General features: G+C 42.2%; 1 protein-coding gene across 1 annotated transcript in view; it reads right to left on the reverse strand.

Annotated features, from left to right (window-relative positions):
- Nucleotides 1-15,876, reverse strand: part of LOC103922970 (cytochrome P450 2J6-like) — a 17,097-nt gene extending 1,221 nt beyond the window's left edge. Inside the window, 13 exon segments of the mRNA XM_009331203.1 lie at nucleotides 1,189-1,335; nucleotides 2,495-2,682; nucleotides 3,977-4,118; nucleotides 4,921-4,977; nucleotides 4,979-5,098; nucleotides 5,817-5,977; nucleotides 6,436-6,585; nucleotides 8,742-8,904; nucleotides 10,300-10,413; nucleotides 11,423-11,462; nucleotides 12,875-12,938; nucleotides 13,396-13,447; nucleotides 15,856-15,876. Coding sequence (XP_009329478.1) covers nucleotides 1,189-1,335; nucleotides 2,495-2,682; nucleotides 3,977-4,118; nucleotides 4,921-4,977; nucleotides 4,979-5,098; nucleotides 5,817-5,977; nucleotides 6,436-6,585; nucleotides 8,742-8,904; nucleotides 10,300-10,413; nucleotides 11,423-11,462; nucleotides 12,875-12,938; nucleotides 13,396-13,447; nucleotides 15,856-15,876 — 1,419 coding nt within the window.
- Nucleotides 15,877-18,748: the final 2,872 nt, after the last annotated feature.

The raw sequence follows: 18,748 nt of genomic DNA on the forward strand, positions 1-18,748 counted from the left end.
GGAAAGAGCAGTCAGCCCCCACAGAGGTCTGTAACCACCACCTCCTTCCCAGCTTTTCAAAAGAGCATCGCTCAACCTCACCAAGGAACAAAAGGCTTTGCTGAATTTGACATTTTCCTCTCAGATTGAACTGACTGAACAATTGGGATGTCTGCAACCCTTCTTTGCAGGATCTGCCCAGATTATAGAAGAAGATACCAGCGATGCTTCTCAGTAGTTTCATACTTTACTTCCTAATCTATAGGACTCCCCAATTCTATGAACTGAGTTTCAGTCTCTTGATTCCAAATGAGAATGACAAGAAAGCATCTTTAGGTTCCCTCACAGCTTCCACTCCGTACAGGCTGACTTTTCCTCACTAATAGCAGTGAAAAATCAGAATATAGCGGACATTCTACATCTGACTAGACATTTTCCTACATAATGTTTTCAGTGAAAACAACTTGTTAAAGAAAAAGCTTTTCCCAATTTATCAATTAACTGTGTCCAGGATGTAATTTCCAGTCAGAGAAAGACAGTGACAGACCCTGAAATGTACTGGGGTTAGGGCATTCCACTTGGATGTGAGAAACCAATGTTCAAAATTTCTCTTCTGCCCAATTTAGGCCAGGAACCTGAGCCTGACACTTCCACATCTCAGCTGAGGGCTCTGACAACCAGGCTATTCCATCCTGGCATGATCCCCAAGAGCTTTTGTTTGTTTAAGCTTCTATAAACTCACACACTAGGTGAAAGAGTGACTCCAGAAGCTCCCCAGGAAAGACATAGCCATCTGGGATGTATTTGATCCAGCTTCAAAATTTCTGCACCGATGAATATTGAGTTATTTATACAAAATAAATCAGCTCCAGCAGAGCAGCCTGCCACAGAACAGCCACTACAATAGCATAACCTGGCATATGCAGAGCATGACAGAGGACAACAGCGTAAGGACTCGAATCCCCAAATTATTGGCAATTCTAGGGCCTTACTCCTTTTACCTTCTCTGCATTTTCACAAAAACCTAAGATCAAAGGTTTATCCAATTACCAAATGACTTCTTTTTGTAATCAAACATTTTTCTGGGCTGTGAAAAGCATGTGCTCCTGTAGTTTGGGATTACACTCCCTTTGGCCTTCTCCGCAATGACAATAATACAGCTTCACATTCACAATCTAACCCACACAAACGGGTTCAGTTATCAGTGCACCTACCTGCTGAGAAGGCCAAGAAGGCCTCTCGGGTCACAAAATTTCCATCCTTGTCCAAGAAATGACCAGGGTTGAACTGGTGGGGGGTCTCCCAGTATTCAGGGTCAAAAAGAGCTGAGTCTATGTTTGCCATAATCATAGTGCCCTGAAAGGAAGACGCTGTTGGCTCAGTTCTGTCTCTCACACGCCAAGAAGAGAAGGACACAAACAGATTCCAGCTACAATTCAGCACACTGCTGGTCATGTGGAAAGGCAGCAGAAACGAAAGATTATTTTATTAGGAAAAAAAAATTTAATCTCAAACTGTCCTGAAGGTTTTTTTTCTTCAAAAAATAAATAAGAAAAGAAACTTCAGTATTTCAGGTTCAGGAATTTCCCTGCTGTATTCCTTCATGTCTCCTTTTTTTCCATTCTGCTAGCAAATGCAACAGAATGAGTGGCCTGCGGTTCTTTAGCACCTTGTCCTAAATCTAGTAAAATTATTTTCCCACTTCTGACAAGCTTTGACAGGTTTTGACAAATGAAGAACAAAGCACCCTGGAAATGAAATAGTATATTTCAAATTATCTTTCTCAAGGTGGAGGTGGGAAGGGTGTGCATGACAAACACCACGGAGCAGGGCTGTGCAGGAAGATGCCTCCATGTGTGCCTTTGGGGAGGTTTGGCATGGAGGTTAAGTTTGGAAAGGCTGGACAAGTCGAAGAAGCTGGCAGAAGCTTTTTATTTGAGGTTAGGTGGCATTTCAGAAGCTGTGGGGAAACATCTTCATTATATTTCAAATATGATGCCAGAGGGGTAATAATAAGAAAAATAAGTCCTAAGTGAATGAAGTTGAGTAGACGCTTGGTATTGTCTCAGACATCACCAACGAAGAAAACATTCCACCTCCCATTTGTCCACATGGCAGACAATATCCTAGCGTTAACATTCTGCTGCACCTTCCCCACTGACACCACTGTACATTTCTGATAAGTCTTCTCTGAGGTCTTTTGAAAGTGTAAGAGCTCAAACGCTTACGAAGTATTTCAAAATCACGGGCTCTTGGAAAGTAAGGCTCTGCAGCACTCTCACCGAACACTACTGGGATTGGTGTGAAACTGTGGGTTTGGCAAGCATTTTCACTTGCTGTCTGTGAGACAATGCCCAGGCCTGAGGGCAGGGGAGGGGAAAAGTGCTGTCTGCCAGTGCTGTCACCAACAGCCCTCTGTCCTGAACTGGAGGGAAAAGGGGTTAACGGTAAACATGACTGCAAGGAACTTAACTCATGGCCAAAGACCACACTGGAATAGAAAGGGTATCTGTACCTTTGGAAGCTGATACCCCAAAACAGTTGTATCCTTCACTGCTTCTCTAGGAATTGTGATTAAAATAATGCTACCGAAACGCATGATCTCATGAATCACAGCATTTGTATAAGGCAGTTTTTTCCGATCCTCATAGCAGATTAGATGGGAGGGACTCAGAACGGCATCTAGCTCTCTCTGGACTTTTTCTAAAAAAAAAAAAAAAAAAAATGTCCATCATAGATACAAGAACACTGTTTTGCATGAAACAGAGCTTTCATTTCCTTTTTGGATTATAGTAGTGATAGAAAAAATACAATAAGTAAATAATTTATACTTACCATACCTTAAAATGTAAATACATTTATACAACTATCTAGTTATGATTTTACTACACTCTGGTATTTCCTAGTTTATAGGTTCTATGTTCAGATCATCTTTCCACAAGCCCAACAGATTTATTGAGCTTCACAGTTAAAGGAAGGGGAGCGAACTGTAAATAAAACAAGAACTTATTAAGAGATCAATTCAGTTACTCAAGCTATTATTTTTACTCTAGCTAAATACAGACTCACAGCACACTAATCAGCATGTTGCAAGGGAGCCATTGTAGCAAGCCGATACGCATATGTAATGCTGAGGACTGGAACAGGGTAATATTACCAAACCATCACCAACTGTTACTCTCTTCTGGCCGTCATCTAGGCTTCAGTAAGTAACATAGCTTATACAGTCTCAGAGGGTTCAGGGTCAAATTTCATGCTTAAAAATTAGGCTAGTAATCTAAGAGGCTTTGTTTCCTTTTTATTTCATTAGAATTTGAAAGGTACGTGTGTGCACAGGGCTCTGTTCTTCCAGCTTTCTAGCACCAAGAGCATGGAAAGAAGGATTTCTAGCTCTAAACCCAAGAGTCGAAAACACATACTTGGCTTAGCAGTTCATCACCTCTGAAAGCCCCGTATCAAATAATTCAAAAATTTTGAAACTAGTGTGCAACTATGCCCTTGTCTAGAATTTTCCAGACATCTTTTTGTCTTCCCGTTATTGTCTTCCTTCTCTGTTTAACATTCCCATATGTTACAATAAATATACTTATCATACAGAAATACAACTGGTGTCTCAGTTAATGAGTGCAAATAATATATTCTTATTACACATTCTGGATACCAGAAAAGCGTCACTTTTCCCTAACCCAAGCTCATGTTTCACCTCGAGTGTTTGCAGCCAGACTGTATCTTCCATTATACGCTTACAGTACTGAAACAGTCTGACAAAAATAAACAAGACAAAATACAGTATCAGAAGCTGAATATCCCTGAAATTATTTAAAAATCTCTGTCTGAAAATTTTCACTGGCTTCTTAAAAGCAAAGCTCAAAAATGGGATCTTAAAAAAAAAAAGCAAGCTTGATCTTCAAAAAAACTTGATCTTAACCGAAAAAAAAAAAGTGTAACAGACAATTGTTCTACTTGAAACATACCCATGCTCACGTCTACAACTCACCTTGGATGTCAGGATAAGCCACCATATAGAGCAGAGCCCAGCGCAGAGTGGTGGCGGTGGTCTCCGAGCCGCCCAGGAAAAGGTCAAAAACAGATTGCACCATGTTGTCCTCATCAAATGTAGAACTGGGGATGTTTTTAGTCTACAGGTGTCAATGAGAAAGGTAAAATGGGTATATCTGTGTAACAGTTAGCATTGAGACAGGCAGTGATCACTATACCTAAACAAACAATATTTCTAGAGGATGGAGAAAATATAGGTACTTGAGTAAAACAAAGATTTATGCAAGGATTTTCCTCAAATAAGTACATTGACACTGTTAAATTACAGGTGCTGTTGAAAGTGTCAGGTATCTTAAGGTCCTGTTATCCTGCCTTCAAGAGTGACTTGTTGCCTTGCTGCTAACTTCCACACCAGAAAAAACCATTTCCAAGTAGTTTTATCCCACCCTTGCCACTCTCTGCACATTTGCTGATTTCAGCTATTGCACATATATATTATCCTTTTAAAAGATTCATGCTTTTTTCCAGAGCAGAGACTGCCGTCATTTTAAGATGCTTATGATAATCATACAGTACTACTTAAGCACACAAAAGCTCAGTACAAAGCACAAAGATCATAAATGCAAACATTAATAAGGCACAAAGAATCAGAATTAGACAGCCATCCACATATCTGCACCTTTTCAACGTCCTCCCTACCGCCCACTGCCCAGCCTGCACTAAGGATTCCACTGCATAACAACAAACCAATGTAATTAATTTATACTTCTAAAACAAGTTATTAAACTAACTATTCAAAGTCATATTTGAATTTGACAGCAGAGTTTTTAAACTGTATCTGTAGAGCTCTGTAATAATGTTTCTATATACAGACAACTGTAGGAAAGGTGCAGGGAATCCGTTACGGTAGAATCTGTGTCACATACAGCATAAATTACTCACTTTCTCTATCTGATCCAGGTAAAAGTCAATGAAATCTTCTGGTTCATCTGTTGTGCCTCTTTAAAATGTGGCTTTTGATTTCCTGCCTTATGAAAGAAGGAACAAAATTGCAGGAAAATAATGCTTTCTGTGCAGGTCCTGGGAGGCGCTCTGCAGCCCACGGGAAAACTTCACACATCTGTGGAGCAAGCATTCAGCACTGATGCGGTAAGTTACACGACGTGAGCAAGGCTATTACAGAGATACAGCGTGGACAATTTTGGTGCTAAATTGCCGAATTAATTTCTCTAGGAAAAATACTGTAGCATCAAAGAGCAATGTTGGGTACATGTTGAGTACATGAACATGCATTAAAACCACAAATTAAAGACAACACAGTTTCCACCCTGGATTCTTTCCTATCCTTACTGCATAACTCTACTTGTATTTGCCCTGTTAATTCACCAACAAAAGAATCCACTTTTGCAGATAGATTTAACAAGTATTAATATTAATAAATTTAATATTAATAAATGTTTATATATATTATGTTAGCACACAGGAAAAAAAAAAATCATTCTCTTTTATTCTGATACAAAGAGTGTCACCTTTTCACCTTAACAATACTGGTGTTTCCATGACAGAAAAGTTCAGCATCCCAAGCACGTCGCCTTTGCTGAGAAATTCTAATAAAGATTATTAATATAATATTAATATAATAGTTTAATTATGTCAAACCCAAAGCACTGCAGGTCCAGTTAATATTCATAGTCAGAATTTTAATCAGCATTTAATGTGTATTAAATAATGTGATAACTATAATAATATATAATAATATAATTATATTGCATAATAGTGCAATAAATAACATGCTCAATAATAAAATAATTTGCATATTAAACAAGTCATTTTCTCACATAGTAGAGGTAGCTGTTCCCAAAAGCCACTATACAATTGTATGCTTCAATCAGCTGGCGGAAGGTTTCATCCTCTAGGGAGAAACGATGTCCAAAAACCACAGCACAGATCACGTTAGAGACAGCATGAACAATGGGGAAGGAAGGGTCGACAGCTCTTCCTGCAAACAGAGACAAGCATTCAGCTCCAAAGCACTTTTCTTTATCTCCTTTGCTATTTTGGAAGCAAGATCACAACGACATTTTATAATAGATGTCCTCTATGCTATTTAGACTGTTACACTCCAACACCCAAAATTCACTGGCAAACATAACAAAAAGATAAACCTCATTCAAAAATGAGGACAGGAAGGCCTCAAGTCATTAACTCCCAGCCTTGGGTTTTTTGTTTGCCTTCTTTTTTCTTTTTTTAAATCTTGATCTTGGTGTTGATACCAAAATACACATTGCTGAGGTCTGACTGTACAAACAGTTTTGTCTGCACTCTAAACCTAAGCTGTGCTCCAAACCCATTCTTTTCTGGAGCAAAAATAGTTAGTCTTTACCCTTAGTGTCATGCAGACTACGTACTATGTCAAAAGCCCAAATGCCGTTCCCAAGCACCTTGTCAATGGCATACCATCTTTGTCCCTGAAGAACTCGACCAGGTAACGGGCCTCAGTTTGTATCCCACGCTCCATTCCTTTATTGCCCATTCCCAGTTTTCGGAGAGCTCCAATTCCGAAATGTCTCTGATGTTTCCAGATGAGACCATTTGAGACCAGGATACCTTCAGCCATCAAGAATCAATTTTATGTCACGTTAATGTTCAAATAATAGTAAATGACATACACACTGAGAGTCATCTCATCATGCTGCCACTCATGAAGAAGAGGGCCACACCAGGGCAGTGTGTTCTTTTAACTGTATTTTGTTAGAGGCAGAGAAACCACCTTGGTTAATATATTGCCACCCCTGCAAAAAGCCCACTCGAATCTCAGGACTCACACACCTGCCTTCCAAAACTAGTCCTATTCTTTCCAAAGCACCCAAGCACAGTGGTCATTACTCGAAACTCCACCCAGCAGCCTGCTACAAGTTGCGAAGACAGTGAGGGTTGGTGCTGCCTTCTATTTGCCCGTGCTTTGAGCAGAAATGAATCTAAACCCTTATGCACATAGAAAGGCTTATAGCCCAGCTCAGGCAATCTCTTTCAAGATCTCATTTATTATCTTGTACAATCTTCTAATACAATTAATACTTACTTGTAAGCTATGTTTGCCAACGTCCCCATATGGACATTGTGTTCTTGCAGATGTTGCCACAGGAGCGGCAAAGACAGCTTTCCTCAACAAACAGTAAGTTCAGGTTTCTACCGCCTGGAAATACGATGGTGTCTCTCACCAAGCTACTCATAGCCCACGGAGATTTCTGCGGAGCTCATTGGGGAGGTCTGGGCATTTCCTATGCTTGTGCTTCTTAACCTTATGCAAACCTTCTGGAGATCATCACATCTCCCTATTGGTAGTGCTTCAAAAAGAAAAACCCTTTAATGGCTAGAGGTGATAACTTGTTCTGAGCACATGTTGTCTATGCTACTCAGTCTCTGGCTTTTCAGGGATCCTGCTTTTACCAGGCTGTTTATACCAGATGTCGAACTCTCGTCCTGGTCCAGATCCCTCCTGGAAAGACGATGAAGCCAGGGCAAGAACCACCTAGCAAGGACCAGAGTAGGAAGAGAAGGCTTTAGCCAATCTACAAACAGCTTCCTAGGACCAGAGGTCTCACAGTGGGACAGGAAGGAATCCCAGGCCCCTGTGCCGTGAGTCTGTGTTCTAGCAGACAGCCCAGCATAAACCACTTAATCCACGTGGTGGGGAATCACTTCCCTCCACCAGTCTAGCCCACGCTTCCCCTGGGAAAGCCAGCTTGCTCCCCGAGACAGCTGCTTGACCACAGTCTGGAATAATTCTCCCCTATTCCTTCTGTTGTCCCGGGAGCCTGAGCTAGCAGAAAAGGAGCCAACCCAACAGGCAGGTATTTGTGTTGCAGAGAGTTGCTAACTTGCAGCTGTGCTGCAGCTGTTTGTTAAAGCCATCCCTGCTACAAATTGCTAGTGCGAGGGCAGCTTGTCACAGCCCAGCTACTTTACACCACGTCACCCAGATAAAAGGTGACAATAAAGACCCTTCCAAATGGACTGAAATGGCCCCAGACTTAATAATCTCTATTCCTTAAAGATGTTTTTCTCTCCTTACATTAGCTTGTATTATAAATTAAAGCTTTCCAGGTGGTAGTCCACATGCAGCAAAGCCCGACTGAGGATAAAGGCACCTGCTCTATATCCTCTGGATAAGAGGCTGGTGGAAACAAGTTCAATCGTTTCTGTTCTAAATGCAGCACCCTCTTCATTCTCCATCCACCGTAATTCAGCAGCGTCTGATGTAAATGACAGCACAATAAGAAGCGCTGAACAAGGATATGTTGCACCTACAGTCTGGCTAATACATTTAAAGCTCCAGTGACCTTCCTGTGCCTTCGGACTTCCCAAAAGGCTAGACCTTGTTCAACAGCTCTGTACCTGCTTTCCTTACAGCAGCCTTTGCTGTAAACAAACAACTGGGAGCGTAAAGAATAACTTAGGCTCAGCCCGCAGAGGAGGCTGCAAGCTCCAGATTATTTGAAATCAGAACACACACTTAGACAACGCTACAAATAGACAGGCAAGACCTAGCTAGGTACAAATATTGCTACTCTGATGAGATTCTGAAATACCTGTGTGACAGTGGGACTCTAGAGACAACTTAGAGTAATGCTGCAGAATTATATCGTTCACCCTGAGCAGACAGAACGGGTGAATTGGGAACTAAGGGCTTGTCAGTAAGGAAAACACGAGAGGAAAGAAAGAAAGTCAAGAATGAAGTCCTACAGATATGAACATCTTACCCTTTCCATTTGCCATTCTGTTGAAGACATGGGTCTGTAGTCGCCCGGAAACATCCTCTGAGTTGGTGGTGAGACCGTCCTTCACGGCTTGGAATCCATACAGCACCACCATAGGTTTGTGACCCAGCCACAGGGTACAGATGTTGCCATAGATCTTTGCCAGCTGCAGGTTAGATCAATGCCAAAAAAATACCCATGGGAGAAACATCACCCAAAATGCACACAGGTTGGGCTGCTCTCTTCCAGCATGACATTACTCAGGGGTTCAGGAAGTGAAAAGGGACAGTGATTTTGTTTTGCAGTGAGAGTGCTTACCACAGTGAGGTTCTGGGCTCTTTCTGGGAACCCACTGTTCACAGCAATGTGAACGATAAAATAACAGATGCTCTTCCGCTTTTTAAAACTTGGCTTGGGTTGCCTTTGCAATATTAACGATTAGGAAAATGCCCCTGACCGAGCGTTTACAGATCCGTATTAGGTTTCACATGAAACTTCACCTGCCCGTTCTCGATTACATTTTTCAACTTGGTATTTCATTTCCCCAGCCAACAACTTGAACTTCTTGAAATTACATATTCCAGGTGTAACTCTCCTTCTAGTACTGCAGATTTCAAGTTTTAATGGCAGGATCTCTTCCCCTCTTACACAGAAGTGCTGTCAACTGAGGCATCTGAGCATAGATCCCACCTCTGCTTGGCTAGTGATGGGGACTGTTCTCAGGCAACCCTGTGGGGATTCAGCAAGGACAAAGTCCCTGACTCCAGGCAAAGAAACAGTACAGCTCTGTCCTCCCACAGTGATGAACATGTACCCATCAGAGAAGTTCAACATCGAGGTCTCTTAAGTTCCCTTTTCCTGAAGCTAACATTCTCCAGCTGCAGCCAGGTACGCCCGACAACGCAGGTTGCACTTAGCACCTAAGGAAAAGTTGCGACTTGAAAAATATATCAACAAATTGGATTCTTCCGTGAAGTTTTGGCTCAGTGGAGGATGTTGAGCACTGAAAGAACCTGTGTGAACATGCTTAGCACGACCTAATTCTTCCCATCAGTTCCTTCCTTTCACCATCATTTACATCCTTAGCTCACCTGCAAGGAGCAATTCCCAGACTGGACTTCAGAAAAACAATCGAGCTAAGGTTTTGGCTGCGTATGGGATACAATCTTGTTTCCATCCCATGATAGCAGAAGACATACTGGTGTACTTTTCACATCTTCTGAATTCAAGACACCTTGTTTTAGAAAATGCGCCTGTGGTAGGAAATCTCAGAAACACTTTTTTCTTTCAAAGCAAAAAGCCTCCCTTAAAAACAGAAGTCTTTTTTGAGGCAAAATTACTGTCCTCAGTTCTGTTTAACTTACACACATATTAGCTTTCACATGAATTAGACTCTCTGCAGATTTTACTTAACTTGTTTAGGCACTTAATTTAACTTCCGTGATTCACCTTCCCTCAGGGTTAAGTTCTCCCTGCTACCACATTAGCCTACCAACAGCCATCACTAGTTTTTACAGTTTTTGCCTCAATAGCTCTTTAGTTCACATCTGCAAATGCCTACCTTTTTCAGGCTCCTGTGATCAGCTCTAAAATTTATCCACCAGATGCTTCCAATGATGGGAAATGGGGTTGGTCCAGGAGGAAAGCCACGACTTTTCCATTGCAATTTCAGGAACTGCGCACCCAGAAGAAACAAAACCAGGGAAATGAGAATTACACTTATTGCCATTTCACACCTCCAAACTACTCTATCACTGAGAAAACTGCTATGAATCTGTCTGTTGAAATTACTCTATATTGTTTTTCTTAACTCTTCCCTGTCACATTTAAGCTTTCTGAATTTTTCTCCTCCCTTCTTTCCTACCACCCTTCCTGATCCCAGAAAATGAGGAGCGTTCCCATTCTTGAGTGTATTTAATACATCACTATGGTGCAATATGCTAATAGCTACCATCACTTCAAGATCCAGTAGAGGCTAGAAGGCGAGCACCTCATTCAGAAACATCCCTTAGAGCAATCAGTTTGATGGAACATGTCACTCAAAGCACCGACCACCTGCAAGCCAAGAGCTCAGATACGACTGTCATCCAGGTACTGTGTACACAGACAAGGACAGGAGCACTCACCAAGTAGCATTCTCAGGGCAGAGGCAAAAGGAAGCAGTCAGTAGCCTTGTGTAAGAGTGGTTGCAAATGCAGATTTGGGAACCAAGAGCAAGGAAGCGTTGTAATCTGAGTTTTCACAGTAAACAATACAGATGAACTGCAAATGGCACAGTGAAGAATCAAACGTAGCTAGTACTAGTGACAAAAAGCGTAACAGATCTCATATGCAAAGAAACACCAAGTTCATCATATCTCAGGAGACACCACTGAACTTTCTCTGGAAAGATTCTGAAGATTCTGGCGGAATCAAAATCTTCTTCCACCCACCAAAGGCCTGGCTGCACCCCTGATCCGTGCTTTTCTGAGCTCCTCAGGTCTACACACCAGAGCTTACCACCCACGGCCGGCCTGCAAGCACAGTGCACCTGGAAGAAGCCAGCCAAGTGCCTCTTCCAGCTCCCTACACTGCAGAGGATACGCAGGGAAGTGGACTGAGAAGGGCTACTTCAGACCCAGCATGGCTGGACCATGGATCAGTGTGCCCCAAGCACCGTTTTCTCTTTTCCTCCAGCCCCCTACCATGACTGGTTTAAGACTGAACTCCAGTGCAACAAGGGAGCTAAGAAAATTACAGGATTTTACAAAGTTTGTTGTCAAGCTGTAATAATTCAGATATGCAAATTAATTCCTAAATTTCCTCCAATTCCCTCTAACTAGCTCAGACATTTCACATGGCAAACTCCTTATCTGCCTATAATGGCAAACAAAGGTGGCACATGAAGCCGGTTTTGTTAAAACAGCGTATTCCCACATCCTAGCAAATGCTAATAGGTCAAAGAATCTCCCTCTGGTTTAACCCCAGAAGCCCCTGGCATTTTATTTCCTCAGCTGGGGCCCCTCTTCTGAGCTCAGGGTAGGTTTTTCTAACATACCTCTACGTCACGCAATTACTAGAGATCACAGCCTAAAGGACAGACAGCTCAAGAAAGAGACTTTTAGCCCGGACATTGTTAGATCCCAGGAGCTGCCTTTTAACACAGCTTGCAGCAGCTTGCTGCCCAGCAGCACAACACACTCCACCTCACCTGCATATGTTTAGAGCAGCAGTTCCCAACAGTGGCTGCTCAGGGACTGGCAAGTATAAGGAGGAGCAAGTTTCAGATGTTCTAGGAGAACACCAGAAATCCCAAGGGGAGGTTGTGATGTGCTGTCTCAGGGGGTCTGCAACAATTCCAGGAGAACAAGCGCTCTTATTCTCATTTTACAGGTGGAAAAATCCTGGTGGTGGGAGAGGAAGGATAGCATTGCCAGAGAGACAGGTCTTCAGAACAACACAGATGTGGGTTCAACAACCCGATGCGCAGCAGTTTACCTTGTGCCCATAACTCCACCTGCAGCAGGAGTCCCGTCAAGGTAATCACACTGAACTCCTCTGCAAACACAACGGCCTTTGCTTTTGTTCTGCCAAAAGCAGACGACTGTCTCCTCTCACAAAGTACAGGAGGACAGGGAGTGCAGGCCAACGCTCTTCAGGGGTCACCATACTCCTAGATAAAAAAGCTCCATTACTTGTTTGGAAGCACAGACCGCCAGCTCCGCTGGCTACTTTTCACATCAGGTCTAGAGCTGGATGCCTCCTTCAGCAGCCAAGGTTTTCAAACTCCCTGTTGGGACCTAGTTCTTGTCCACTATGGCTTTATGCATTAGAGTTTCTGCCTTCTCTCAGCAGCAGAACTCCTGCTCAGCCAGAATTAATGCCAGAGTCTGTAATTCTTTGCTTTATTGTTAATTCACAGCATCTGAAGGAGCACATACAAAGACCTCCTCAACACAAGAAACTACAAACAGGAGCAGTTCTTGGAAGATTTCTTGAGTGAAGCTGGTGGAATAGACTGTTCAGGGTGTTGGTACCAGGCTGCCTCGCAAAGAACAGCACAGACCTTATAGGGATGGGGCTGCACAGTGCTCCCCAAAAGATATTATGTGTTGGCTTCTTTAACTCCATCAGGCAGGGTGAATCTAAATGCCTACAAAAGGCTGCAGGAGATGAAGAGCTCCATGCGTGCCAACTGCTCACCCAAAAATATACGGAGCCCTGCAGAAAGGACCTGAAAGGGCAATTATTGACCTTAATTGCTGCCCTCCACCACACCCCCCCTGCTGTCTTGCCCTGCACTTTCTCTGAGGCTCTTGCTACTCGTCAGAGCAGAGATGTCCCTGCGGGCTGTCATTCTCTCTCAAGATTTGCTGTCTAAACAAAACTCAACCCATCCTTGCAACTCCACTTGCATAATCCATTGGTGTTACGTATTAGCTGGCAGAAAGGACATCAGGCACGTTTTGAAAGATGGTTTCACATTTTATTCCCTCATCCGAGTTCTTCAGTAGCATTGAAGGTACCTATCTCAACCCCTGTTGAGAAGGGTAAGACGACTTCTCTGGAGAAAAAAAAACTTACTTCCTCATGCAGGAATTGACCGGGGTTGGACTCCAGAGGTTTCTTCCAGTGCTCAGGAATCAGTCAGGACAGTATATATTTGCAATAACCATACCGTCCTGCAAGAAAGGAGGAGTTGGTCCGAGGCTGTCTCTTAACCTCTTTCCCTGGCAAAGTCATCCACAGAGAGACACACAGAAAAAACCGCAAGTTTTATTTACTGCACTGAGCAGGCGGCCATGTACCGTATTGGCATAGCTGCTTTTCCTTGAATATTCCTTCTCCTCTTTGATTAGTAAACAAGATTGATAATCCCTTCCTGGTTTGCAAGCAGCACTGCAACTAAAGAACATGCTGGTTTTTTCCTTTCATCTTGAATTGCTGCTGGTCAGGCACCACAGGCAATCGTGATACAAGATTTATAATGCAAAAGGACATACAATCAACAGCTTCATGAAAGTGTTCCGCTGTGTTCTACAGACCCAGACGCACAATGACTGTATTTGACAATGTTCGTTGCCACATCTGGAAGAACTTGAAAAGAAACACCTTGTCTGAAATCACTCGCCGCTTTCTAGTAACTTCTCAGTTCTGACCAGGTTTCCATTTCTGCAAACACAGCTAAGACCGCATGCTTTGGCCCTGTAGTTCAGTCCATGGAAGTTTTAGTTGCCTAACAGCTGGACGTTTCCTACACCTACACTTTCATATGGAGGGCATTATTTTCCTCATCCTGCATCTCTGTCCAGGTATGACAGCTGATTTTTTTTTTTTTTTTATCTGAAGGATTCATGGACACATTTAGCACTGCCAGCTTCTTCCTTCAGTCTTTAGTTCAATTAAGAAACGAGACAAGCAACCAGTATAATGAAAATTTTTCTTTCCAGGTTTTCCAAAATATTCTAAAGCACAACTTCCTTTAAAAAAAAAAAAACACCACCAAAAAACACCCCCCCAAAAAAAAAAAATTCTGACAGAATAAATTTCTGCATCAAAGACGTCAGGTCTGACCTATGCCTCTACTTAAATTCCAGTGGATTGCCCTCCCTGTTAGTAGGGGAAGAGGGCTGCTGTTTCATTTGCCACTTGCCACATTCTGCTATTGCAGATTCAGCAACTATAAGTATTATCTTCTACTAAATAATTGGGTATGGTAAGTGAGAATTCTTAAGAGTTGCGTGTGTTTCTTGCTTCAATCTCCCCATGCAACAAGGTGACTATACTGTGGTGCCACCCCGGGGTAAACTCAGATGCAACATCACACATACACTGCCTCATGCATTCAGCAATGCAACAGGGACCGTTTGGTTAGTCCACGTTTCCATAGTACCTACCCGTAGGTAAGCACCATTGGCATAACTATACAGCAGTTATAAAGGGTAGCAACTCAGCTTACTGTAATGTGGTTTATCCCTTCTTAACAGGCAATGCTTTCATGAGATGCCATCAGGGAGGGAGCAAAGCCATTATTTCTCCCTGCTTTTACAGTCTCTTAAAAATTGATTCTCAGGTCTACAGTACTCAGCATAAAAATTTTTTTAGCCAGTTATTACCTTTAACTGAAATGATCGACTGCTATAATTTCACACGCACCTCGTTGTACAGAGAATGTCATAGGCTGCATTAAACCTCACCCGCCTGAGGTTTCCAAGGGTAGGACATGAAGTCAGCTCCCAGGGAAAGCATCTATGCACCGATGGCAATTTCAGGAGCTGTACAGTCAGGAGAGACATGACCAGGAACACGAGAGCCCCACTGACAGGGCAGATCACTGCTGCTTTACAACAGAGGTCTGACTAGGGAAGCAACAGCTGTGGGTGTACTGCCTGAAGCTATTTTATTCTGCTCTGAAGCGTTCAATTCTGAAGGAGTTCTTGTCGTATCCAGAATTAACAGGTATCTCATGGCCTTCCCTTTTGACCTCCTTTTACCCTTCCAGGCTACTAGGAAAGATTATTCACTGGAGCTTATTCAACAAGCTTTTCTCTCCCAACGTGCTATGACAGTAAGAATCACGGCTGCAATTAAAGAACAAACAGTTTTCCTTCAGATAATTCAGGAGATAAATTTGTGAGGTGGAGCCACATTGGCTGAGCAAATTTCTTAACAACTAATTGCAAGCACAGGGAAGAAGAGTTCCACATTTAGAGCTGTCTGGGTCTGGAAACAAGTGGAACAGTCACTAGCGTAACATTGTGATGGAAGACAGGCAGGCCTTCCTCAAATACTGAAATATTCCATGTGCAAACTGCACACCCGATACTGTGCTGCAACTTCTACTTAGCTTACCATATCCAGTTGTTTCCATGTCATGTTTTCTTCCACTCCCAGAGCTCTTTTCACTACATATTCTCTGCATTTTTTAAGTTGCCATGGTCTTTGTAGCAAAACCTAATTTTAAGTAAGTGTCTGCAGAGTCCTACACCCGCAGAGGCCTGACCCATGGCAGGAGCCAGTAGATGCTCTTGTTAACAGCTGAAGGTGGTCATTCATACACAAAGCTGAGCTGGTCTACTGCCCCCACAAACACCAGATTTACACGTGCAAAACAGTAACTGCCTCAACAGCCACATACCGATTCTCTGAGTTTGAACATGTTGCGGATTTTCCCATGCTCTCTATCTCCCCGCTACTAAAGTCTGCAGCTAATAATCTCTTTCCCCTGTGAAAGAAAGGATCTGAATCTCTCCTCAATAGTTAGAGGAAATGAAGGCACCTGCTTTGAAACGCATACTTCAGCACGTGTTACTCATCCAAATAAATCCATAAAAATCACAAGGCACTTCTATCAGTACTCTGCAGTTTTGAGTGTCTTTAAGGGTTTTTTCTCCAAGTTCAACTTGGAAATGCTTCTGGCTTTTGTAACAGATAAATGTCACCATCCCTTTATTCACTACACATTCAGAGAAACCAAGAAGTCAAACCACATTTTTGAAGTTCTACATCCTTTTCTAGGGAATGAACTAGTCACTAAATGAAAAAATTCTTGATAGCAACTTGACTGGAGAATGTAACAACACTTAACCCATCCAGGTACAACTGCTTGCATTTTTTCATGAGTCTGATATATTGACTCATGTTTAAGTTTGTGATCTTCTATAAAACCTAGATCCCGATCTGCACAGTTTCTGCTTAGACTTTCTTTCTTCACTATATAATTAGAAATAATCCACAGTATACAGCTGCATTATCCCTAGCCTTACTGAACAGCAGATGAGTTTTTCAGGTCATTTTTTCAGTTCATAGTGCTTGTTTTCATGTCAGCTGTAGATGTATAAGCACACTCTTCCATCTATCAAAGTAGTTATTGATGAAACTATGCAATATTACAGGATCCCAGGTTGCAAAACTTCATTTGATACATTCATCTTACCAGTAAGCTTCAAATTTGCTGAGAAAAGTAGGTGCAAGAAAGAACATAAACTAAAGCCCTGCAAAGTAGGTAAAAACAGATATAAATGTAATTGTTGAGACTATAATAGCTAGCAGCTCAAGGATTGATGGGAAAAAGAACTGACAAGAAAAGAGTAAAACCTAAAAAGCAGAGAACTGGAAGACAGCAACTCAGCAACACTGAGAATCAGCTAGATCCAAGGCATGTCAGGGGCTGACATTCCCCCATTTGATGACTGTCTCGTGGGCAGACACTCAAAGTGTCTCAAGAGCACTGGTAAGCATTAATGCCTAGCCCAAGAGCACATTAACCACGGCTAGCTACTATATTAGCCAATAGATAATTCCTTTATGGCTTTAAATATTCTGCTGGCAGGGTCTCTCTGTGTATGGTAAAAGATATCCACACAAAGGTGATCCAGTGAGGGTAGGTTGCAATGCAAGTGGTCATAAAAGGAGGGGGAAAAAAATCACTAAGATTTTGAATTGGTTTAATTTTTATAAGTTTTGAAATAGGATATTTGCAAGATAGTTGTTTCAAACAATTTAAAATTTTCAATATTTAACTTTTTCATTTTCTTTTCACATCAGAGGGAGGAACAATATTCAAATATTTCCTATTTTCCTCCAGGCTTTTCGTTTACTACATTTCTACTCTGCACCTTTTTCAGACTTTCTGCAGCTATAGCTTACTGTATGTTACACCCAGTAACAGAACAAAAGAAAGGTGGGAGAAAAATAACATTAAGCACAAAACATATTAAAAAAAAAAAGCCTGCACACCATACTTGGCTTTTCCTTTCAATTACATCTAGATGAGCTCCCTCTATCAAAAGGAATACACACAATTACTAGCTTCTCTGACTGCCCTCTGACAATGCAGACCTGTGTCAGCTGCTGTTCAGCTGTGGGGCACTGCCACACTGTTGAAAATGGATTAGATCTTTTCCAATCCTGGGCAATCAGAAACTCTTCAATATTTCAGCCTGGGTTGCTTCCTGAATAACAATGCGAATGGGATGAGCATTGTTACCTTCTTTCCAGTCTCAGACGCACAAACAGCTGAACATTTCTCAGCTAGCATTTTAGAACTCAGGGTTGCTGTTTCCCTTTCAGGAAGAAACAGAACTCTAATACCTATTTCAGCAAGTCTTATCTCAGATTTTCTGTTCTGTCCATGACTTCTGACATTCCAAGTGCAACATCTAGGCTACTAGATACTGCTCCGAAAAACTGTCAAAAAGAATGCTGAAGCTGCAAACACTCAAACATTAGGAAATGCCAGAAATAAGACTGTCAGCACAACGTTTATTACTTCTTCCTGACGGTTCAGTGAGAAGAGGGTAACTGACTTGATGTACTATGGTTTAGCCTATGAAATTCTTGTCTCTCTTCAATTCCTCTGCAGCTGACTGCAGAGCGCTGCCAAGACTATACAGCACTTCACAAAACAGCGACACCGAAAGGGCACGACTTTTGTAGCTCCTACACCATTAGGACATACAGTGCCACAGCACCTGTGTAAGGTCTGCATTGCTTTCACTTAAGTAGCATTACAAAAAAACAAAACAAAATGCAATGGAAAAACAAAATATGAGGAATGCTTACAACAGTTGCTTTCCTCCCTAGTAGCTAGGGCTCTAGCTTTTGCTAATCCTGCTCTCACTGCATGTCAGTGACACACACTATCTCAGCCTGCTACACCCTCAGAAATATGCCTGAAAATTAATAAATTAATTACAATCCTGTGTCGAGAAAACTTTGGTAAATCTCTCTAAGATTACATATACCATGTTGTTGTGGTTTAACCCCAGCCGGCAACTAAGTCCCACACAGCCACTCGCTCACTCCCCCATGGTGGGATGGGGGAGAGAATTGGAAGGGTAAAAGTGAGAAAACTCGTGGGTTGAGATAAAGACAGTTTAATAGGTAAAGCAAAAGCCACGGACGCAAGCAAAGCAGAACAAGGAATTCATTCACTCCTTCCCATGGGCAGGCAGGCGTTCAGCCATCTCCAGGAAAGCAGGGCTCCATCACGCGTAACGGTGACTTGGGAAGACAAACACCATCACTCC

This window comes from Pygoscelis adeliae, unplaced genomic scaffold, assembly GCF_000699105.1.
Source record: "Pygoscelis adeliae isolate BGI_AS28 unplaced genomic scaffold, ASM69910v1 Scaffold479, whole genome shotgun sequence".
Classification (NCBI taxonomy): Eukaryota; Metazoa; Chordata; class Aves; order Sphenisciformes; family Spheniscidae; genus Pygoscelis; species Pygoscelis adeliae.